At 47.1% G+C, this 24,393-nt stretch overlaps 1 protein-coding gene across 5 annotated transcripts; it reads right to left on the reverse strand.

Annotated features, from left to right (window-relative positions):
- Window positions 1–192: 192 nt before the first annotated feature.
- PURA (purine rich element binding protein A) lies at window positions 193–20,615 on the reverse strand. Of its 5 annotated transcripts, none has more exons than XM_053990784.1 (5): window positions 19,450–20,615; window positions 3,339–3,404; window positions 3,195–3,251; window positions 1,916–2,206; window positions 193–755 (listed from the first exon to the last, which is right to left on the reverse strand). In XM_053990784.1, exon 1 carries the CDS (start codon window positions 20,613–20,615, stop codon window positions 19,665–19,667), a length of 951 nt encoding a protein of 316 aa, XP_053846759.1. In that variant the 3' UTR covers window positions 193–755; window positions 1,916–2,206; window positions 3,195–3,251; window positions 3,339–3,404; window positions 19,450–19,664. The 5 variants fall into 5 exon arrangements, with proteins under 5 accessions (XP_053846759.1, XP_053846757.1, XP_053846760.1 ...); XM_053990782.1 differs by having other exon boundaries at window positions 1,916–2,899; XM_053990785.1 differs by lacking the exon at window positions 3,195–3,251.
- Window positions 20,616–24,393: the final 3,778 nt, after the last annotated feature.

The following is a 24,393-nucleotide window of genomic DNA, read 5'->3' on the forward strand; positions in this document are numbered from 1 at the left end:
TAGCACTCCTGTCAGGCCTTGCAGGGAGAGGCGTGGTTTGCCTCTTCCTCAGAACCTAATTTGGACCACAAGGATGCAGTGAAAAAAAAAAAAAAAACCTGCTTTGGAAGATTTTAAAGAACAGCACGAACTAAAAAAGCAGCTGCCAAACTGAATTTCCATTATTAAAAATCAGCACTGATAAGAGCCATATTAGATCAAATAATTTATTTAGTAATTCCATGTAAACACTTCAGATTTACTAGCAAATACAATGCTTGCTGTTCTTTTAAATAGATCATTCAAAAAATAAGAATCTATTATTAATGGCAGGTTGACTAGAGATCTCCATACTACTGTACAATAAGGAATTGGTTTTCTAATGGATTTAACATCTCGATTTTTCTTGTTCTGCATTTGCTTTACACAAAGCCCAAAGGACACAGGTTTGAACTGCTCCCTGACGATGCCACTGCGGCCCGGGGTGTTTTGGGGAAGGTACGCAGGCAACTCCTCCCATCCTGGCATTGGTGTGAGCTGATGTGAGGGTGGGATGGCAGAGCTGGCGTGAGCACTGTTCACAAACACACGCCTTTTCGGTCAGAAAACAGACAGTGAACGGTGGAGAACTTCTCTTTGGGATGTATAAAAGCAACGAACTCCATCGTTGGCATTTACTTATCAACACAGCAGTACACATACACGTATCCACAGTCTGGAAAAGCATCCTATGAGCTGGAGAAAGCAGTGGTTCTGAGGCTTGGTACACCAGTGCACTAAAACCAAAAGAACGATACCTTCTTACATAGTCAAATGAAAAATAAATATCTTTATTTTCTGCCTACTTTATTTCAGTTTTCAAATAAATTTTAAATAAATCTGTACAAAGTATACTGTTACAGTATATATTTGTAAGTGAACTGAAATGCCTAAGTGTAACAACACTACAGGAAAGCAGTAAAGATTGGCACATCTCTAATCAAGATTAACTTTTACACTCAAAAAATACCAACGCCTGTGAAAACCCTCAAAATATTTTTGGTATTTTTTATGCAAGTTGCGTTGCAAACACATGACAGACCAATTCTCCCCTGCTTTGAAAAGAAAATCGCTTCTCGTGGTTTTCAGAGAACATGAACATCTTTATGATGCTAAAGGGACACCATCAGGTGAAAAGAGAGAGAGAGATTTCAATTTTTAAAAAGCAAACGCTTTGGTCAAAAATGGTCACGTTTGAGACTCGGTGCGCGGTTGCCCACGTCCCCGAGCTCCGGCTGCAGCCGGGGCTGGGGCGGGCGGGGCTGCGGGAACAGCGGCGCTGCCGAGAGCCTCGGAGCGGCCGGAGCGCTGCCCTGCCCGGCCGCGGGGATGGAGGCGCTCTGGCCAGGGACACAAAGCCTCGGGAGAGGAGCTGTTCCCCTTGCCATCCAAAAGGAATTAACAGGCGTGCCGCAGGGCTGCATTTTGTGGTTTCTTTTTCCCCCCAAAAGCAAGAAACTAAAATTGATCTGACAGTGTCCCTTTGCTCAAAATAAAGACTTCCGTGCTAGAGAGGTCAGGTACTGAAACAAACTTTTTTCACAGGGTCAAAGAGCCAGGTACATCTCAAAATTCAAGTTTTCAAATCCCACTGCAGTTATCAGATTCATGAGCTCTCAAAATCTCCTAATATTTCGTTAAATAATTCCCAACTGGGATAAATACTACAGATTAAGAGCGAGAGTTTTCGCTCTTAATCTTTCCAAAGATATATTCACTCAAAGTTTACATGCTGAAAGTTAATCTTACATTAGAATGTAATTGGCTGCAACATAAACCTATAAATGAATCAACTACCATAGATTAAACTCTGTTAAATATTTCTAAGTTAATAAAATATTGACAGTATTATAAAATTACAGTATTTACAATAAGAAAAATCTAGACTAATATATACCTTTAACAGATCTCTTCTCCAATTTGGGATTGCAACGGAATTATGAATATATGAACAATTTATTAGAAAGTTGCATTGCAATTATCAGGTTTTCCATTAGAGCTAGAGAGGGTGAGCTATCACTGCCTTTGGAAAAAACAAAAAGTGACTTCTGATGGTGGGGTGTAGCTTTTGAGTACCAAACTGGTAACAGGAGTCCTCCGCAAGACGTCTGAAGATAAGGTAGGACCAGCCTCAACTGCTCAGATTAAGGTTGTATTACAGAACTGCCAGCAATCAGAACCACCCAGGCTGCAAAAGGGGAGGAAAGGTAGTTTTCAGCTCAAAGTGCACAGCTGGAAGGGCTCCCCTCATTCTGGACTCCAACTAAGGCTGCAGGAGCTTCGATCAGCTCTCAGGAACGGCAGAGCCCTCAGCTCGGGGTTGGTGAGGAGGAAACGAGCCATGGTGCTCCTTAAAGGGACATGGTTGGGCTGCAGCTATGCCAAAAACGCCCCTGTCAACCATGTAGGACAAAACCAGACTGGGCATTTGAGATCCTCTTGGGCTTGCTTTTTTAGGAGTTTTTTTTTGGGGAGGGACAGGGATGAGTTTTGGTTTGGGTTTTTGGGGGTTTTTTTTTGTGTTTTGTTTGCTTGGGAGAAAAAATTTGGCCGGGACCATGCAGTAAACTCATTTTCTATCCCTCATCAGGTTCTCTGTTTCTTGGGTATTACCAAAACGTGCAGTGTTTGGGTGGCAAATACTTATGGGGAAAAAGGAGGCTTCAACATTCCCAAGTCAATTTGTCTTGGGATAAACCAAAAGCAATTGGAGTCCTTAAAAATCGCCAGCTGCTTTTGGGGTCTCAGACACCCAGTGATGTCCTTTTAAGGATCAGATCTTTCACTTGCCCTTTTTCCCAGCCTCGGAGGAGGAGTTTACAATGAGTTTAGAAGGGCCACGTTCACATTCTCTCCCTCCTCCCCATGTCACATTTGCTTTCTAGGAAAAAAGGGGGAGAAAAGTAAGTTTCAAACTCCTTTCCCGCCCTTCCCTCCCCCGGTCCTGCTCACAGTAAACCAGAAATGGCAGTTTTTAGTGTATATTTTGGGATAAATTATTTTCTCAGTCCCAAGCCTGAAGATGCTAGTGAGAGACCTACCCGCAGGCTTCAGAGAGAAGGAGAAATTTAGGGGTTTCTACCAGTTCCCGTGGTGGGCAGGCAGGAACACCTCTGTCCTTTAAAGCAGGATTTAAAATGGTAAAAGAATAATTTGTAAACTTGGATCTACATTACCAACAGAAGGCTCTAGGTCCTGCGGGCTCCAGTTCCCAGAGATGCAGAGCAGGAAAACTAGAAAGAGAACTTGGTACCTTTCAACCACCTGCTGGGTTGTACTGGGGGGGAGTGGGGAATGAGAGAGACAAAATGCCAACTGACCTTATAAACAAAGGTATGTTTAGGGCTTCTGGTTTCAGGAATAAACCGATATTTACTGGTAAAAGTCTGCCAAAAAACAAAAACAGAAACACAGGATTACTGGTAAATATTGGTTTATATGGAGAATTAGAAAAAAAAAAAAAAAAAAGAGATGTCATTGTGCTCCTGATCTCCACGTGCTCCCAAGTGGGAGCTGAGAACCGACCCATGGCATCCCTGCACCCAGTAGTGTCTCTGGCACCTGGACACCTCAAACCAGAAGCCTTGTGTTGAGAGAAAAGTCATGTTTGTTTCCTTTACTCCCCTTAAACGATGTGTTTCTGGATTCCCCCCTCCCTCCTCCGCAAGGCTGGTCCTACGGGGGTTTGGCTCAGGAGATGGGAGGTCTGCTTCCAAAAGCACTTGGAAGTGAGTTTGTACATCATATGGTATCTCAGCACAAGGCTGCTGGGGCCTGAGCCTCGGCTGCTCCCTGAGATACCATAAAATATACAAGACTGAGTGTATATTTTAAATAAAGCATTTTCTTGTAAGTGGCATAAACCCATTCATTTTATTTACATGCTTATTTATTTCCAAAAATAGAGTTGGTCCACATTGGACAAGAGAAATCAAGAAGCCATACAGTAGAAGAGTTAAAAGTCCAACATTTAACCAAAGTACAATGAAATTCCAGAAGTCTGTGGCTGACTTGAACCACAGAAACATACACATGAGCCACACAGACATTTGTACATAGAGCATTATATTACCAATAATATTTGCAAACATGAGGTCAAGATGGCTAAAAAACCCAGCAGGACTGACCCGGGCGTCCTGGCTGAACAGAAGTGGGTGCTGAGGGGCTGTCATTGCTGTGGGGAAACACAACTCTCCAGAGATTTTGCTTCACTTTTGGTTTTTTCTTTAACTGAGAAAGTCCTAATTTTTCTGCCCTGGGGATCCAAATTGAGGACACGGTGAAAGCCAACCCCATGGAGCTCCCTAAATGCCGGGGTGCCGGGGGCTCAGACCTGCGAGACAGCGCGGATGCCACGCGGCACCCGAACCCCACTGGGGGGCAAAACACCGCCCTCTGCTACTTGCCCTTAAAGATCACCTGGAAAAGAAAAAAATCGGGATTTATACCCTTGTGGTGTGCTGAAAAAAGTCTGGATGGGGTTTGCCTTGAAAACAAGGATTTCCCTCCCTTGCCATGGGCAATTTTTGGCATTAGTTATTCCAGTCCTGTCTACCTTTCCTGGAAGATCACAAATATCCTAGAGGATGTTGCACTGACAGATGAGGGAATAACTTTTTTACATTAAAAAATAAAAGCCAAACAAAAATTTGGAGGATGGACAGCAGAAGAAAAAAAAAACAAACCAAAAACAAATGGAAAAGATGCCATATCTCTGTGTGAGGGCCCAGCTCTCTGGGCATTTCCATGGACCTCACCATGATAATATCTCAGCGTCTCCGAAGGATGGAAAAACAGACTTAAATTTATATGTGCTGCTGCAGAGAATCACAGCAAGTAGAAGGGGGAAGACAGTTGTAGCACTTATGGTACTTCTACAAACCACTCACTACATGGAGTAGAACCACACGAAAAGGGTATAAACTAATTTTCCTTTTTCAAGTCATCTTTGACACTCACGCTATTAAGCCTAGTCCAATGTGAATGCTAGTACAGAGCTAATGTACAGAATACCAGCAATAATTATTGGTACCTAACAGGATTTCAAGGCGAGTATACTCAGTACATTTATTAAAAAACACTATTACCAGAACGCCAGAGCTCTGACAGCAGTTACACAAAGCAGCCGTGCAGGTCTCTACGAGGACAGAGCCTTTAGCACAAGTCGCTATGATCATCTGAGCCTGTGACAGACAACTTGATCTTCTAATTTGTTTCCTAGAACATCTCTAACTGCAGATGTGAAATACATTTTAAAACAGAGATGGGCCTGATCCTGTGCAGTTGGGTACGTACAACACACCCCAGTGAAACTCAAAGCCCAAATTCCTAAAGAGAGAGCACAAGAAATTGTTGTCTTACATCAAATAACTATCATGCAAGCATACCACGACGGTTTTATATTGAGTAACTTCAAAGTCAGCTGGTATAATTTAACTAGAAGTGAGCAATCTAACGGATTTCTAGGGGTAGGGACAAAGGTTGTGCCAGTGACAACCCCCTGATCACTAGGGAGAGCAGCACAGGGACACTGTGGGGCTCTAAGGAGCTGTGGTACAGAGGAGCCTCAGAGACCTGCACCTACACCTGGAATGTGCAGGATTCCTGTGGCAGAGCACACACCTTCCCTTCATTTGCTCTGCTACCAGAATTGAAGTTCTTCCTCCTGAATGAACAATTCACTTACAGCCTGGCATACTGATGGAGCATTAAAAATTGCTCTTTTTTTCCCCCTGTTGCTTGTTGCCTCACTTGTCCCAGGGTCAGCCCCATGCTCACTGCACCAAACCTTATGCTCTTCTCAATTTTCCAGCCACGGCCAGGCTGGGGTCACTTCTCCAACCACTCTGCTCCTTGTCTTTAAACATAAACTCTGACTGAAAGCCTCATGGTGCTTGCAGTTATCCTGTTTCTATTGCAAACTCCAATGACTTATCAAAGGACTCACTCTTTGGTACCATCATTACTGGAGACAGGGAAGGTGGGGGAAGCCAGGGTATTTGCCATGACTCCTCGAATTTTAAGAAGCCTAAAACTAAGCCAGAGCAGCAAAAGGTTGCTCTGGCTGACACCAGTTACCTGTGGGTTCTTCTGGGTCTCTTGGCAAGAGAGGTAACACAGGTCTGCATGTGCACACACCGATAATCCTCCCTCAAGGACAGACCTAGGCAAACACTGGAAGATGCTGCCCAGACCCCTGTTCCTACTCCTTCCCTTTCTACCCATTATAAAAGTCAAGACCTTTGAGTTTTTTCTTAGTAAGAAGAAAACAGAACATACCCACAACATCAGCTGCTGAGGCACACTCTGGGATCTGGCAGACCTGCAAGTCCAGCTCAAGGCAGGAATTTGAACTGGGAGTGTTGCTTTACAGGAGAAATCTAGATGCCATTATTACCCAGTATTCTGGGCTTGTTTCTCCCCTCAGACCAGACTTTGCAACCTGGATCTAGTGGTGTCCACCACAAAAGTTTCATGAAAATCAACCTTTCTCCACCCAGCAACTTTGGGTTTAATGAAACCATTGAATGGAACTCGTTTGCTCAAAGGTGGAAGATGCAGACTTGGAAGCCTTTAATCACCTTCTCTAACTAGACTTTAGTCTACCTTTTGCTCCCCAAGTGACAAGTATCAACTCCATCCAAAGAAGCACTCTGTGGTATTTCTCTTTTCATAACAAGCCTATTTTTTGTCCTGCTGTTTTTCAATGTGTTCAGACATTCTGGTAGGCGCCCCAGCAAACCAGACTGATCATAGAATCAAAGAATGGATTGGGTTGGAAGGGATCACCTGGTCCAACCCCCTTTCTCTGCAGAAAATATGTTGCTTTCCACGTCTCACACACTGAAGAGCTACAGCACTTCAGATTCTCCTTCTCAAATTGGAGTTCAGGGTTTCTGATCTGCAATTCCCAGCGCCCCGATTAATACTTTAATTAAAAAAAATAATAAGCTGACATTAGGACATTATCTAGTCATGGAGAATACTAAGCTGTTTTTTGACAGCCCTGTTTTTATTAGTACCTTTAAATGTTTCAGTCCCAAGCTTTTTTAAAACCCCTTGATACATCTGTTGCTCCTCCACTTGAATTTCCTACTTTGCTCCAGCATCTCTGCCTCACTTGAGTTTCAGAAGAAGGCTCCTTATTCCACCCAAAAGGACAGCAGGCTCTCAAACGTGCCCTGTGCTTCAGAATAACATGGGGGAGTCACTTCAGTGGCATGAAGTAGTGCAGGAAATGAATTCTGCCTTCAGTCTTTCAGTCTCTTCAGTCTTCTGCACAGCCAGATTTTCTCCCCAGCCTTGTCTCTGATGTCCCTCAGACAGCATTGGCTCCTCAAAGCCCCCAGCTCTGCAAAGCCCCTCCTAAACTTCATTTCCCAATCATGGTTACCTGCCCTACTACATGGCTCTTCCAGTCTGTTCCTCAAGAGCTGGACTGCTGTCCTTGGGTGGAATCTTCCTGAACTCCAGAAGTCCCTTCCTTTATAACTATTTTTAACAACACTTTTAGGGTTGTTCGTTCTTTCATGACAGATTTCTGCCTCACCTGGATGCCAGTAACCTTCCCAGGTATCTATGGTAAGTCTAAGGACTTCATTTTTCTGATCTTCTTCCCCGCAATCTTTTGTAAAAAAAGACTCACTTTTAGTCCAGCACCTTCTACCCCTGAGAATGCTGAACATGCAATTCAGTGACCCCCACGTGGTCACTGCTACTTAACAAGCCAACAATAATTGTATTTTGAATCAGGTCTTACATTTTAGTCCTAAACAAAGGCTAACTCTAGACCAGGCTGTTTCAAGAAATGATCCTTTAAATAAATCAGTATGTTTGCTCACCAAAATGTTAGCCAGTTCCCTCCCAAGCAATCTGGCCAGATAGCATGGTCATAATAGAACTCACTTTTTCTAACAGGTTTATGAAGATGCGTGAGCCTGTTTTTTTTCCCAAGGCTCATGAAATCCTCAACTTTCCTTTTGTCTGGAATAGAAAACTTCCTAATACCTCCATGTCATTAAAATACAGAATTTATACCCAACATAAATGTGGCTGTTTGGTTGTCAGTACTCCAATTTCCTCAGATTTTACAGCAACCTTTTAGCTGTAGTGTTCCTCCTTTATGACCTAACATACCTGCTACAATGGTAGGTAATGCAGTATCTTATTGATTTCCATCACCCCCACCATGTTTCAATCAGAGCAGCTGTGCCGAGGTCTTTTTTCATCACTGAGCAGTCTACAATAACTATTTTTGTCTCCTGTTTCCACCCTGTTGTGCAGATGTGCCCAATCCTTACTCCAGCTCAATCCCTCCTGTGCACACAACTCTGCTCCCAATCTCCAGCCCCAACAGCTTCAGCCTCCCACCAGGCTCTGTCTTCCCCAAACCCTGCCCGCTTGCCGTGCCACCAGGCTGGGGACGCCTGGGCTGAAGTGGAAATGCTGTGAAGTCACAGCTCTTCAGTTCACTTCCCTGTCACAGCCTTTTCCCAGGCACACACACAGACTTTGGGAAGAGGCACTGCCATGTCCGAAATTCTGTCTCCTTCCTGGACACCAGGAAGCTTCCCAGGTATCTCAGCTTCAAGAATGCAGGCTTGCCCCAAGCACTCTGATACCTTTCAAGGAATACGTGTCCAATCAACAGGGAGATAATCTGATGGATCTCCTAATCATTGGGAGCTTGTGTTTCCCATCACCAAATCCTCTGCCATTCAAACCTCCCACAGCTGCTTTTCCAGCTTCTGGAGGCATCTCCAGAATACAAATCAACTCCTCAACCAAGGCTTTGGTTATAAATCACCCCCTCAATCCCGTCCAGTTTCAAGTCTCCACAAGGCAGGGCAGTCAGTGCTGTGGTGGGAATGAACCCTGACCATGCTTATTTATTTCCAAAAATAGAATTGGTCCACAGCGGACAAGAGAAATGTCCAATTCTCTTGGATTGGACAAGGATTTGGTGCCATCTCTCCTCCAGCAGCTCAGCAGTTCTGACCTCAGGATGCTTTCTGGAGCCTGGAATGCCCCCACTTGTTGCTCCATATAGTATTTCATCAGCAGATAATCACTTGTAAAGCGTGTCCTCTCTGCACTCTTGTGTGCAGTTCTTTGTGCAATTAAGCCAATGTACTTTGATTCCCATAATTAAGCTAGGAATTTTACTTTATGACCATATAAAGTCCATCTTTAAACTGAAAATAGACTGACCGTTAACAGATTCTTTTTTTTTTTAATTACTTTAAACCACCAATTAGAGACTTGCATTGGACAAGATAAGTTACATATGGCCTTGCAAGGACTCATTTTCCAGGACTTTTATTGACAGGTGAAGCTCAGAAGCCAACTTCTTTTTTTAAGATAGAATGAGCCTCTGATCACAGCAGATCTATCCACAAACCAAACCGTTCACATGCATGAAAGCAGAGATGGCTTTTACATGGATTTGCAGTGCTCAGTTCAGAGTTATTAATGACAGAAAATAATTCAAAGCCTTTAGTCCCTACTTTGCTCAGACCTGCTTGGTTGCCCTTCAGCAGCCCCTGGGAACGGTGAACATACTGTCATTTATTATTTAAATAAAACAATCTTTTTAATAAAAAGAAATTCTCACCCCATTTAAACTCTGTACCTGACAAGACACCAGCTTCTTTCCTTCACCTGTGGTGCTGCTCATACAATAGTTTTTTAAGCTGACCTGCCCACACAGCTTCTGATAAGCCAATGTAACATTGCCAGCTCTCCTCAGCATCACTCGAGTGGGAGGTTTGAATACCAGATTTCACAAAACCCTTTCTCCATGATTCCTAGCCCTGGCATTTCTTGAAGTATTGACAGATCGGCAAGCCTTCCCAGCTCGCCCAAAAGTGAGCCAGCTGGACCTGCTTCTGCTGGACTGATGCAGAGAGAAGAGCTGGTCCCTGAAATCCCAGCACTCACCTCTCGACCCCCAGGTGAGTTTTGAGGAGCCTGGACCGGCTGACACCGATGTGCCGATGCAGACTCACTCCCCAGGAGCTGCTGGTCTGAGCTCCCCTGCCCATATGAGATGCCTGGGCAAAAGGTGAGCCCAGGCAAGTTCCAAACCTCAGGAGACTGCGGGCAATAAAGCCAGCAGCCTACATCGTGCTCACTATTGTGCAACCAGGATGGAGCATGGAGAAATAAAATGCATTCCCTAGGGAGACACTAGAGCAAGCGCAAGCTGGGGGACAGAGACAGCCAAACCAAGGTGGCTGCCCTTCAAATGACAATGCTGCTCCCAGACATCCCAACAGACAGGTCCTGCCTGATGCACAACCATGTCCTGCCCTCTGACAGCTGCCTTTCTACCCAGCGTGAGAACAAAATCCCCCGAACCTCCAATGGCCCAACCTCGACGGGCGCAGAGCAATTTGAGCCTGAGTCACACATCAAGACGTTCTCCAGTAACAGAAAAAACGACCACTGCTCATTTACTGACTCTCAACTGCCAGCACCAGAAACTATCCAGGTCCATGATATGGACACAGCCTCCTTCAGCCTCATCTTGACACCAGCCACATCGGCACGAACCATGCTGGGGGGACATCCCCACAGCAGAGCCCCTGCAGCCCCTCAAAACACCCTGTGCCAATGCTGGCCCGTGCATCAATCCAGAGCACGGTGGTGATGATGTCTGAGAGCCCAGGCTCAGCTCCCAGACCTTCCTGCAAGCATGACAGTAACACCTCCCAGCCCAAACTGCTGCCATGTGGCAGTAAGACACGATCTCTTGCAGCAAGGCCGCACCCACGTGGCTGCTGCACGGTCTCTGCACCGTGTTCAGTAACACAGCCAAACCCACCGGGGTCAGCACGGTCACAGAGCTTCAGATACAGCTTGCAAGCCACTTCCACAAGCAATTCTCCATTGAAATCAACATCATGACTGGGATGACATTTCAACACAAAGAGGTTTTTCCCAAAAAGCTGTCTAAATCTCTCCAAGTCATGCACTTGCCGTCCCACAGGCGCGTGCTGGATCAGCTCCACCAGCCACCTCCCTCCAAGGTCTCCTCAGCCAAGAGGGGCACATCCTTTTGTGCTGCAGATGTAAATCCACACCTCTCACCTCTCCAGTCTCGAACAGAAAGAATGAAGCTGGTTTTTCTTGCTTCCTGCATATTTCAAGATAGTGTTTCAAGAAAAAAATGCTTCCATGCCACAGCCAGGGAGACTCAGCAGAAACTCCCACTTCCAGTTTTGCAGCCAATCCTCTTTGCACTTCAGTCTGCTACATGGCCCAAGACTCAGAAAGGGCTAAGGTGTGTATTTTTGCAAAGCTAACGTCAGTTTGGACAGCAAACCAACTGATCACCAACAAAGCCAAGGAATTGTCTGAGTTAAGACTGAATTCCTGCTGGGAAGATCCAGCAGATTCCCATTCAAACCAAAAACCCTCCCAGCTGATGGCTGCTCCAGAAGGGAGCAGAGATTCACCACATGTCATGAACTCCAGCCTCAAGAGGAGGTGTGGAAATGGCCAGGATCACCAAGTTCAACAGCAAAGTAGGCCCTGCTCAGGACCTGACAGCTGTTACCTGTGTTTTGGATATTTCACTTTCCTACAAACTCTAGCTTGGCCTGATAAACCTAATGCCCACCGCTTGGTAAAACTTGTCTTAGTTGAACCCAAACTGTATCAGGTTTTGTGCTCTTAGACTGCTCCAAGGTACCTCACACAGGGACAGTAGAATTTCCCTACCAAACCACACGTCCAACTTGAGCTACAGAGGTACAGCCACAGCCCAGGTGATGTCTGGTCACCCAAAATAAGACAACACCCACATGCAGGCAAAATCTATGGCCAGCCTGAGCAGGCTCCATCTTGGCTGGCCACAGTGCCTTCCAGAGCAGAAAGCTCAGGACCAGATCCCGTCTCCGGGTGAAGGAGCGCCAGCAGTATCGATCTGCAGTGGGACAGTGAAGCATTGTTTTGGGATATCCAGCCATTCACTCTGTCTTGTTTTAATCAGTCAACATTCAAAAGACAGATAGTGAGGCCAAAAGTCCTCTATCTTTATCTTTTTTCACTTAATCTCCAGCTGACATTTTCCCGTGAAAACACGCCTCGTTTCTTGCTGTATGACTTCAACTCTCCCTCTCCTGTGGTATTTTGTCTCAAACAGGCTACACAACCTGTTACTACTTTTATAGAGGTGGGAGTGACATGCTTTGATTCTTCCAAAACACAAAATGCTCATCTGGCTTCAGCCACCAAACTGCAACAATGGGGAGCAGCAGACCTACCCCATGTGGGGAGCTCAGCGTCCGCTGCTCCATGATCCCTTGGGACCGGCTGCCTGACACCTCTCAGCTGCTTGTGGCAAAGAGCCACTGTCATCAGGCTCTCATGGGCTTCTCTAAGAGCTGTGCTGATGCTGAAGCACTTGCATGGCAAGTGAACCCTGACCATGCTTATTTATTTCCAAAAATAGAGTTGGTCCACCATGCATGGCAGCCCAGGTGTACCTTGGCCATCCATGTCTGCCACATCCCATCTCCCACCTTGCTCTGAAAGCCTTTTCCCACCTTCCAGACAGACAACACCTTTGCCCTGACTGCTGGGAGCTCCTCCCCTGGACAAACTTTTCACTCAGCCCGAGGCTGTCGGCTCGGGAAATGCCTTTGTTAGTGACAGCACCACGCCTGCCCCAACACCAACCTGCTTATCCTTTCCCTTCCAATGTACTCCTCCAGCAGCAACTTCTATGCCAACCAAATTGCAGTAAAGCATCCAGAATGCCATTGGAGAAGTGACACTGTGAAACCCCTGCAAGTGGATGATTTGGCCTTTACTTCTCTCTGCTATCTGCAGCTGTTCTGCACTAACAACAAGCAACACACAGCCCGGTAAAGCCTCTTGGCCCACTTGTCATTCACAAGAAGTGAGATGGTCGCGGACCCTGATGTGAGCTGCCTTTCTCCCAGACTGCTGCTAACACACACAGCCCATCAGGAACTGAAATGCTTTGCAAAGACAACAAGCAAAGGAGGATAGGCAGGCTAAGAGAAACCCCCAGAGCGGAGCCAGGACCATCTGGCACGAACGGGAGCTTCTGCTGGGAGCAGAGCAGAGCAGGCAGCCCGGCTCCAGCTGCGGAGCTTCCGGAGAGCTGCCACACAAGAGGAGCATCCTTCCTGTGCCATCACCCTCAGCCATCCCAACACAACACACACCTCTTCAGAGAAGAAAAAAATGCCACCAACTTCAGGCTCAAAGATCAGGCTCTGGGCAATACGAGCTTTTAAAAAAGGTTATAATTTTGGAAGTCCATTTAAATTAACCTTAACTAGCTTTAAACTCTATATACGTATCTCCTTGCCACGCTCACAACCCACGCACATTTTGCGGTGCCAGTGAGCTAAATCACGTGCAAATGAGCAGAGTAAAAGAAACCACAAAAAAAAAAAAAAAAAAGCTCTGGGCAGAAACTCTCTTTCATTGTTGCAAGCAGCAAAGGAGATGGCAACAGCAGAAGGAATCAGGAATAAAAATGGAACTCGCTTGTTTACCTTGTCGGTTTTGTCAAAACATTGTGACAACGCTTTGCATGCAGCCAGTTTCTCTGTTCTGCCACCAAAAATTCAGAGCCCTTCACCTTTCTTCACGCATTACAGGAGAAAGCCAAGAAGAGTAAAACTTTTAGGGAGAGAAATGAGTGTGCAAAAAATAGAAAAAAGCCCAGCATGAGAATTTCAAACTACTGGGCTCCTCTTCCAGATAGTCCAAACACCACCAGGAACAGTGACCCTCCAGCTGCACAAGCTGAGTTAACAAGGAGCAGGCAGCCAACGAAGGAGGAGAGTAAGACAATAAAGGGAAAGTTTGGGTAAGCCTGACAAAAAGCAAAAGAAAAAAGAAGTAAAAAAAAGCCAGGGAAAAAAAAAAAAAAGCTGCAAACTGGGTTTCTAAAAAAGAAAAATTCTTGACAGTGTCTTTAAAAGAGAAACTCACAGTGCTTCAGGCAGAGCCCTACCTCTCCAAAAGCCACTCAATCCAGTAGGAAGCAGCAGGTTTTTGAAGGAGCAAATTGCACAGCTGTGGAAGAATTTGCCTTTACTGCCTTCTCTCCAACTCACCTAAGAGAGACTCAATGTCTACCTGGAGGACTAGCAAAACCGAGGAAATTGGTTGGTTCTAGTTATACTTCTGAGGTTTTCATGTTTGAAGAGTGCCCCTAAAATGTAAACCTGTTTTAGCATTCTTGTACATTAATGTCGTTGTTCTCCCTGCTGACTCCCACAGCTTCTGCCACAGACAAGTCAATCAGATTTGGTATATGTCCTGGGACAGGGAAAGGGAGGGCTGGGTTTAAAGCAAACAAGCAACCAAAAAATAATTATGTCAGTGCTCTGCAAGGTCTTGGATCCAAGCTCGGTGGATCTGCTGAAGTCTTCGATCCAAAACACTTGGCAATTTTACTTAAAAAATAAAATGAAACAAAAAATACTTTGACCTGTTGAACTTAGAGAAAAGCAAGTGGCAGACCTTGGAGGAAGGGAGACAGCGTGTGAGGGTGCAAAAACATCATGTGCTGTAGTTCACTACTTTAGAAGAAATCAGAGTTTTGCTTTGGTTGGTTTTGCTTTTCCTGAAGTGCCAGGGAAAGGCGCTTCCCAAAGGGCGACTTTAGAGTTTACGGGCGCCAAGGTGGAAGCGTGAAGTGAAGACATGCCAAAAATGTCAGGTTTGCATAAACCCTTCTGGAAAAAGTGCACCGTGTTTTAGGAAAAATGCATATCTACCAAATCTCCACTGACCAGGGGCCACTTGTGCATGCAAAGTTGCATCAATTGGCAGCATCAGTGCTGGCATTTTTGCCTTCTCCTTCCACCCCCCTCCCCAATTTTTTTTTCCTTGGGAGACATAGAGCGCCACTGCATTAGAACGTACAAGAAATGAAAACAGTGAGTACGACTGATATAGATCCATTGACTTTTTATTACAAATGTACTTGATCACTTGGCTTCAAAAAAGTTTAAATCAACCCCTATTTTCTGTACGCCAGTACAAAGTAAAATCTATTTTACAAATTAAATACCTAAAAATTTGACAAAAATATTAAAGTTTGATGGAAAAAACAGTTATAAAAATCTTAAATCCCCTTTTAAGAAGATAAGAGATAACATTCCCTCCCAACCCCCACAGTCCTGTTATACAATATTAATAGTAATTTTTTTTAGAATAGGTAGGTATGTTATATCTTGCTGTTAGCATACAAGTCACTCTAATAGCTTTATCTGTATATACTCCAGTTAGTGCATGAATGTCATCTGATTGAATATAATCAACTATCTTTAACTGATCCCTAATTTACATTTCATAGCTTGCATAGTTTGAAGGGACAAAGGTTACACTACAGCTAATCATAAAAAAAGGTGGTTACAGTGCTATTTTTAAAGGCAACAAAGTAATTGCTCCCAAAAAGAACCCAACCCAACACTGAACAAAAAAAAAAAAAAAAAAAAGAAGTTACCGGTCGGCTCTGAGCAGGGGTTAAATCCCCGGCAGCAGCTCTGCCTGGCTCACGGGGTGGGCTCTGCGCCCGCCCGCTGCCCCCGGGGCAGCCCCTCTGCGCTTCCCACAGTCCCGGGACAGCTCGGGAACCGCTCTCCCGGCAGCGCTACGCCCAGCGCATTTCAACCCCTGCGAGGGATACGCACAAAGTGACACTGTCAAGTATTTCTTTCCTTTTTTTTTTTTTTTTTTTTCCAATTGAATTTTCAAAAAACGAAAAGCCCTCCGCCTACGGGCGCGCCTGGTGGGGAGCTCGGTGCGCTCCCGGCACCCGCGCTCGGGCTCCTGCTCTCCCGCCGATCCCGCCCGGCCCAACCCGGGAGCTCCCGGTACCGGGGCTCGGGGGGAACCCCGGAGGGTCCGGCCAGGCCCCCCGGCTCCCGGGAAGCTGCCGGCTGCCTCCCGCCGCAGCATCGTAAGCGGGACCGCAAAGAAGAGGCATGAATCAACAGCGGCTCGTGCTGTTTCTTTTTTTCTTTTTTATTTAAATTCTCAAAGACAGAGCAATTTTACTTTTTTGTTTTCATTTTAACAAAAAAAAAAAAAAAAAATAGAATTTGAATTCGGAGGACATTTCCCCGTTAGCATAAAACCACTTAAAAGGTGGTTGTATTTCAATGGTAAATTACTTGACAGTGTCCCTTTAACTTAAAAATAAAATAATGTCAGTATTGCAATGAATTTCAAGTTTTCTTGCACGTAGTCATTATAAAGTAGCTTTTATCATGCTCTTGGACCTATTCTACAAGACATTTAAAAGCATATCATCAAGGAAAATATAAGGCATACTTCTCAGGAATTAGGTATCTTGGCACATTTGAGCATACTGTCTTTTTTTAAAACAACACATATGGTCAAATATACCTTTCTTCTTCTAACATTAAACAGGGTTTTCTGTACTTTGTTTTAAATACTGAGATATTAGAGCCTTGGTAAAGTACCGAGCACCTCCGGGAAAACAAAAATTAAAACAAAAAAAGCAAAAAAAATAAATCCAAAGGAAACTAAAACAACCAGGAGCAAAATCCCACGAATCTTTACAGTCATTTTAGTCTTTCGTTATCATCATTCATCAAGTCCTTGAACATACAGAACGTGCGTTAAAAGAAGAAAAAACCAAACCAAAACAAAAAAACCAAGGAAACACGCAGAAGAAACCCAAAACGAGACAAAAACTGACCACAAGTTCTCGGCCACTGTTCACAGAACCGCCCGCGGGCTGTTCCAGGCTGTACTGGTTTGACTGGACCCGCGCGGCCCGAGCGCTCCTCGAGTCAGCCGGATCCTGGGCAGGATCCGGGCGGCGCGGGCGAGGAAGACCACGGGAGGAGCCTGCCTCGTTAGCGATGCTCCCAGGAGCCGGGAGGGACGGAAGGACACTCTGCCGTGCTCTCCTCGCCTCCCGCTACTTATTGCTGGGAACGCACCGCGGCGGCGTGGAACTACGGGCGCCGGAGCGCGTCCGTCGGCAGCGCGACAATTTTGGGGAGGGCAGTGAACAGCAGGACCGAGACAATCAATCAAGTAGCAAAACCAAAGCAATTAAATTCCTAACTACGTCTAGCAGCATGGAGAGTGCAGTCCCGACACATCACAGTTGAAGTACAATAATCGCTGGAACTGCCCGTCCAGAGCCTCCGAATCAGAAGCAGGTTATCAGACACATGTTTACATGCAATTGAGAACCATTTCAAATGTCACATTACGCACTCTGAAAAGCTTATTTCACTACTGGGAAATAGGAAAAGTGCACATTATAGCAATTTTAAACATTTCCAGTGATTGTTTAAAAAGAAACAGAAACACCTCGCTACCAGCGGCTTGTGTTTAACTTTCTGTGAACACTAACAGCAAACTTCTTTCAAGGGCAATAATGCATGGTACAATGGAAACAGCTTGTTTTGACACTTACAGTACATCTCGAAAAAAAAAAAAAAAAAAAAGAAATCCAACAAAAAACACCAAAAAAAAACCCCCAAAACCCCAAGAAGGAAAAGGGAATTATAATTTCAACTGGGAATAAAATGACAGCAGGAAATCAAATTCTTTAAAACAAGCTTTTTTTTTGTTTTCTCCCCACCCTTCTGAAACTCCATCCTTGCCCCTCGGTAAAGAAGCGCTGGCAGCTCCTGCTCGCACAGGAGCAGCTCAGGACTACCTGACCCCTAACTCAGCCAAGACCATTCAGCAAAATGATTGCATTCCCAAAAAACTTCCGAGTGGAACAAGAGTCTAGTTTCTCTGAAATGCTCTCTACTGAATTCCAGCCAAGAAAAGAAAAGAAAAGAAAAAACAAAAAATAAAGTTTTGTTTTCACTGTTTAAGGCATCTTTTTTTTATAACATTTTCTCTTCACTCACAATGATGATAGTCATGCAGCAGTTTAATGATAAAAATATATTAATATTTTACTATACAGCAGCAAGAAGTTAGTCAATTAAAAGCACACCAACTTTTTTTTAAAAGAAAAAAAGAAAAACATAACTGAAAAACAACGAAGACAACCTGTAAAAGTCTATTATTATTCTTATTATTATTACAAACAATTTCAATTTGGAGAACACACCTGGACAGATTAGTGTTCTGACAAATCTGTGTTTCCCTAGCCTGGGCTTCGAGCAGAGCCCGCGCCCGGCGGGAGCTGGGACGGGGAGGGCAGGGCACGGCCAGGCTCGCCAGGTATGTAGCCAGTAATAATAACTAGCACCACAGCTACATGGAAATCCAGTACGGACACACACCGGCTTGGCTTTCACTGTCCAACCAAACTCCGACCCCCATGGCTCAGTGGGATCACGCTGCCCTCGCGCTGCACTGGTTCCTAACAGAAGTTAACAGGGAGCAAAGCATCGGTCCGAGTTCAGGAGATAGTGCTAGTGCCAGTGGCCACACGGAAAGACTCGCTACCTGCTGTCCAAAAACAGGTGGACTGGAAACCGCTGCACGTCAGGTTAAGTACTTTAAGTACACAGAATAAAAAAAATATATTATGAACAATACAAGTACATCTCATATACACAATAATGACAATACGCCTACTCAGTTGTAAACCAAACAGGTGCAGAAAAAAAATATTATGGGAGGAAATTCTTTACTTTTCGTTTTTTTTCTCTCTCTCTCTCTTTTTTTTTTTTCTTTTCCTCTTTTCTTTTTTTTTTTTTTTTACTATTTGAATAACTTTGGTTCAAACGTAAAAATCACAAGTTAGCAAATTTCATTTAAATGCCTTTTTTAATAATTTTTCTTCATGTTCACAGAAGTTTCACTGACCATTTTTATATGTTTAAGGTCCAGATGCAATGCATATTGTATAAAAGAGAGCACTTATTGTTTACCTTGCATGAATTAAACCTACGTACCTTTTAACTCTACAAACTTCTGCATAACATTTAGACAAAGCTCAGACACACAGCATGCCTAGCCCTCATATATATATACACATCTCTAATCACAGGTATATAGGGTGTCAAATATACTATAGTAACCTCCATGTAAGGTTTGAAATTTGGTAACAAAATGAGAAGAAAAAACTAAAAATATTATTTTACGTGTTCTAAAATATCTCTTTTTTTTTTTGTGCTAAAGTCAAATGTTAGCTCAACATGAAAAGGACTTTTTTTATATAATTCAGCAATATTATAATCTTGACCATTTTTGCAAACACTTTTAATAATAATAGCTTAAACGTGTACAAAAGTTCTCGGTTAATTAGGGAAATAAACACTCAGTTCTTTATATTTTTAATCAAGTAGGAAACACAGTTCATATATAATGTTATTACTTTTTTTTTTTTTTTGACTTTTTTTTTGTGTTTTGTTTTTTTTTTTTTGGTTTTTTTTTTTTTTTTGTTTTGTTTTTTTTTTGTTTTGTTTTGTTTTAGCAGCTGCTTACTGTTTGATACGGTGGGTAAAGTGGAGGAACATCCAGCGATGGGTGGCGGGTCTGAGGCGCTGCTGCTGCCGGGCGGCGGGGGGGGCGCCGGGCGGGCGGCGCGGCCGGGGGGGCTCCGGGCGGAGGGGGGGCTCCGGGCCGCCGCCCCCGCGCCCCGCCGCCCGCCCGCCCTCCCGCCGGCGGCGGGGCCAGTCCGCGTCCCGGGGGGCGGGCGGTCAGTCCTCCTCGGGCTCCTCGGCCTGCAGCAGCGCGCCGGGCGGCCCGGCGGCGGCCGCCTCGGCCTCGGGGGGCGGCTCGGCGCCCACGGCGGGGGCGGCGGCGGCGGCGGCGCGCTTGTCCCGCTGCTTCTCCTGGATCTTCTTCATCTCGTCCGAGTACTTGCAGAAGGTGTGGCCGAACTTGGCCCAGACCTTGTAGGGGACGGTGATGGAGTTGCGGTAGGTGGGCTTCACCTCGCTCACCCGCATGAACACGCCGTACTTGTTGGAACCCACGTCGAAGAAGAAACGCTTGTTGTCCACAGTCAAGGAGGTGCCCTCGGGCAGCTCGGCCGGCTCCTCCTCCACGCCGTAGTCGTCGATGAGCTTGGCCAGGGCGTCGCGGAACTCGATGAGGCCCTGTGCGGGCAGCGCGATGGTCTGGCCCTGCGTGGAGCCCAGCCCCGGGCCGCGGTTCACGGTCTGGCGGACGCGCAGGAAACGCCCGCGCTGGTTCTCCTTCAGATCCATGTAGTACTTGCGGTTCTCCCGCACCAGGAACTCGCTCTTCAGCGCCCGCCGGGGCTCGTCGGCCGCCTGCGCCAGCTCGGGGGGCTGGCTGGGCCCCAGCTGCGCGTAGTGCTCGATGAAGTCGCCCAGGTAGTCGCGGAACTCGACGGCCACCGACATGGAGAGGGTCAGGCGGCTCTTGTTGCCGCCCGCGCCCACCTCGGCGATCTTGAGGAAGCGGCCCTTGGCGTTCTGCTTCACGTCCAGGTAGAAGCGCTTGTTCTGGATGTCCACCCGCTTGGAGGCCAGCTCCTGCGTCTCGTGCTGCAGCCCGCCGCCCGGGCCCCCGCCGCCGCCGCCGCCGCCGCCCGGGCCGCCGCCGCCCGCGCCCGGCCCCCCGGCGCCCGCCGCGCCCCCGCCGCCGCCGCCCTGCTCGCTGCCGCTGTCTCTGTCCGCCATGATGCCGCCGCCGCTCCGCCGCCGCCGCCGCTCGGGCCTCGCCCGCCGCTGCTCGCCCCGGCGCGGCCGCCCCCGCGCCGCCGCCGCCTCCTCCGCCGCCGCCGCCGCCTCCTCGGCCGCCCCCGGCCGCCGCCGCCGCCGCCGCCGCCTCCTCCTCCCGCCGCCGCCGCCGCCGCCGCTGCTGCAACAGCCCCCGCGGCCACCAGCCGGCCGCGCTCTCGCGAGATCTGCCGGAGCGAGGAGAGGGCGCGGGAAGGCGGCAGAGAGCGGCCCCCGCCGCCGGCCGCCCCGGCGAGCACGGCGGCAGTGCCGCGCCGCCGAGCGGCCGCCGCGGGTACTGCAGCTGCGCGCTCCCCCCGCGCACCGGCGCCGCGTCCGAGCCCCGCTCCGGCGGCACCGGCGGCACCGGCGGCCGCCCGGCCCCGCCGCCGGCCCCGCCGCACCCGCGCTTCCGCACCCCGGGGGCAGCTGGCGGGGCCCGGGAGAGCCGCCGGGTTCGTGCTCCCCGCAGCGAACCGTACGGGAGAACGCTCAGCAGCGGGCCCTCCTCCCGGGTGGGATGCCCGGGATGCCCGGGTGGGATGTGTGTTTATTCGGGGTTGATGATGAAGTTAATGAATGGGCCCGTGGCGTGGCGCCGGGCCTGGAGGCTCGGGAGCGCAGCAGCAGTGGGGACCGGGGGGATCGGGCGTCCCCCCGCAGCGGGGGTTTGGAGGTGGGGCTTGGAGGTGGATTTTGGAGGCTTGGAGGTGGATTTTGGAGGTTTGGGGGTGGGTCTTGGAGGTTTGGGGGTGGGTTTTGGAGGAGATGCTTTAGCTTCTAGTCCATGTTTCCAAACCCTCAATTTTAAGCCAGCTCCAGCCCAAGTAAGGACGTTTTCTCCTGATGCTGCAGGTCAGGAAGCAAACTGGTAGGATTGCTCTGGGTAGAAGTCGCTTCCCTGCCTGCTGCTTCCAGGACTGCTGACTTCTGTGGAAGGCATGGATGTACCTCTAGCATCCCAAAAACCCTGCAAGTGTTGCACAAAGAGTGGTGCTATGAGGTGAATTTTGGGGTGGCCTGTGGAATGTGCTTGGCACACAAATGGCTTTCTCGAGGAGACAGGGAGGGAACTGCTGAGACATCTTGTTGCGTTAGAGGATGCTCAGATATCCCAGGAGGAGCCGCCAGCCTGCCCCATGGCTGTGGTTAAAGCCGTGGTGATGGCAACTCCATGGGTAATAAAAAAAATACACAGAGAAACCATTTCATTTTACCACAGAAACAATATTTCAGCACTGGCTGAGCTGCAGCCTGCCAGCTGTCAGAAAGCCCTGAGTGCTGGGGATGTGCAGTGCTCTCCGTGGATGCTGGGTTTGATTTTCAGCCTATCTGAACTGTCCTGGGTGTTTCCTGGTGTGGGAGCTGCGTGTCCGGGTTGGCATCGCCACGCTGCCCCCATGGCAGGCTGGTGCTTTGGCAACCCCTCTCTCTTGATTTCTCTTTTTATGCTCAAGTCAAATGACATTAAACAACCTAACCTGCGGCCTGTTGCTATCACCAGCAGGTGTCCTTATGGATGAACCACGCTTTATCCATGTGGTAGAACTGGGAAGTGCATGAGGAGTTGTGTTTGTGCCCTGGAGGCGCGTGGCCCGTCTGCCTCTGACTGGGGTGCAGTGAAAATTGCTGGTGCTGAGGATGCTGGCCAGAAGCAGAGGTTTTTTTTCCTCCCCAGCACAGGCCAGGTACCTTTTCAGGAGTGGATGCACTCCAAGTGGACACAACAATGCTGGGAACAACCTGCCAGTGTCGGTGCTTTGGTGGGATGATGTTTTGTGGGATCCTGCTTGCCCAGCCCCATTCAGTGTTGGAAGTCACAGCCACTAGCTAATGCTCTGATTTTGTGCCTGAATTTGGCTTGAATAGGGCATTTGCTTATTGAAGTAAACGAAACAAAGGGAAAAAAGTGTTTTTCTTCCCAAAAGATAATATTTTCAAATGGGAGCTTTACCACAGCAGCCCATCCTGGGGACAAGAACTTAAATTGGTCTGCCCGATGCTAAAACAAGATCATGTGGCCAAGGCAAGCTTGGGATGGCTGCTGAATGAGGCAAGGTGCAAAATAGGATGGACCAGGGTGATAGATAAGTGCAGGAGCCAGGGGAGTCTCTCCATACTTTGTCCAGTTTTGGTCTTGTCCAGGCCAAAGCCTGGACTGGGATCTTGCAGGGAACTCCTGGTCACATGCTGCCCGTCCTGGCTGCTGCAGTCCTATCAGTGGCTCCCATATGGTTATCAGGCTGCACACTGCACTGCCTCTGTGGCTTCTGCTGAAACCCATCCCAGACCTCTTTGCTCTGAAAATCAGAAATCTTTTCATCTCCAGCTCCACAGCTCTCAGTTTAGAGATTTCACAAGATTTTCTAACAGTTTCTCTCCTTCCATGTGTCTCTCAGTAGCAATTATACCCCCTTCAGCCCTGTTCTGATAGCCTAAATGAGACCAAATTTTGGTAGCTTCCTCTCATAAGATAATCCTCCTTTCTTTGACTGTTGTAGTCATTTTTCACACCAGTTTCAGTTCCTTGGAAAGACAAGGGAAAAGGTTTAAGAGTTGTGGCTGGGATTTCAGGCTTAAGATCAATGGGCCTTTTGTTTTGAAATCCAATTCAGTGGGCTTTTAAGAACGTATCTGATCATTACTGTGAGCATCTCAAAGTTTGGAGCCCCAGCCTGTAATTCAGCTACGAAACAACAACTCCGCTGACTTCCAAGAACTTGTTCAAACATTTATAATCAACGGGAGGCAAGCTAAGAGCCATTCAAACAAGAGATAAGATTAGTAGCTGAAGTGGCTGGGCTGCAATTGTTATTGTGCAAGTCAAAGAAAAGGCTGTCACACACGGAGGATATTGCCAAGCAAGATTCATTTGAGTCGCCGAGTCATTCTTCTCTCATCTGCTGTCTGAATTCTCCTGCAGTCTTCCCAGACCTACTCAGGCTGAGTCGGGTGATCTGCTGGGTTAGGAGGTGACTGAGTTTAGACTTTTTTCCAGGTTGTGTCAGATATTTCCCTTGGTCCCGTTCTTGTCCAGCACCCCCACCATGGAAAAGGGTAAAAGGCAATTTCAGAGAACTTCCTGTGCTCTGATGGGAGTTGGAGCACTGAAGCAACCAAAACCAGGTTGCTGTTGCCATCTCTCAGATGCAGAGCACTCAGAAGGCTTTTACAGCCACGGGGGGATGTCTGAGGCTGGGTGGAGGCTCAGACCAGCCCCTGAACAGGAAGGTGTAACAGGATGGTGAAAGCTCCCTTTGATCTCCATCTGGGTCCTCCTTGGAGCGTGCCTTTGGAGAGAGGAGTTCAGCGTGGCTCGTCCACTGCCGTGAGGCGTTGGTTACCCTGTGAACAAGCCCCATCGTGTGCAGCAAACAAGAAACCAGCACACAACATATGAAAGTCATTTAGGAAGATGGGAACGATGAGCGGCACACACAATAGCGTTGCTATTAGGATCTGTCGATCCTAATTAAAAAAATACTCCTCAATGAAAATTATTTATAAAAAGAAATCACAGTGACCCTAAATCAAATTATTTGTGAATGGTTTTTAGTCTCCCAGATCAGTTAAAACTCCTGTGTTAGTCACTGGACATCATCCAAGCTACATGCTGAATGAATAACATCCCTGCCAAATTTCATTTTTTTTTTTCACCCTCACCAAGTTTGGCACAGGACAGTTAAAGTCATTTTTCTAAATATCTTTCAGAACATCAAGCGACTGTAAAATAACAATG

The sequence above is a fragment of the Vidua macroura genome, chromosome 15 (assembly GCF_024509145.1).
Source record: "Vidua macroura isolate BioBank_ID:100142 chromosome 15, ASM2450914v1, whole genome shotgun sequence".
NCBI lineage: Eukaryota > Metazoa > Chordata > Aves > Passeriformes > Viduidae > Vidua > Vidua macroura.

Bases quoted from the DNA above. Each gene is read 5' to 3' on its own strand.
- PURA (XM_053990786.1), bottom strand. From the start codon at position 20,615: ATGGCGGACAGAGACAGCGGCAGCGAGCAGGGCGGCGGCGGCGGGGGC.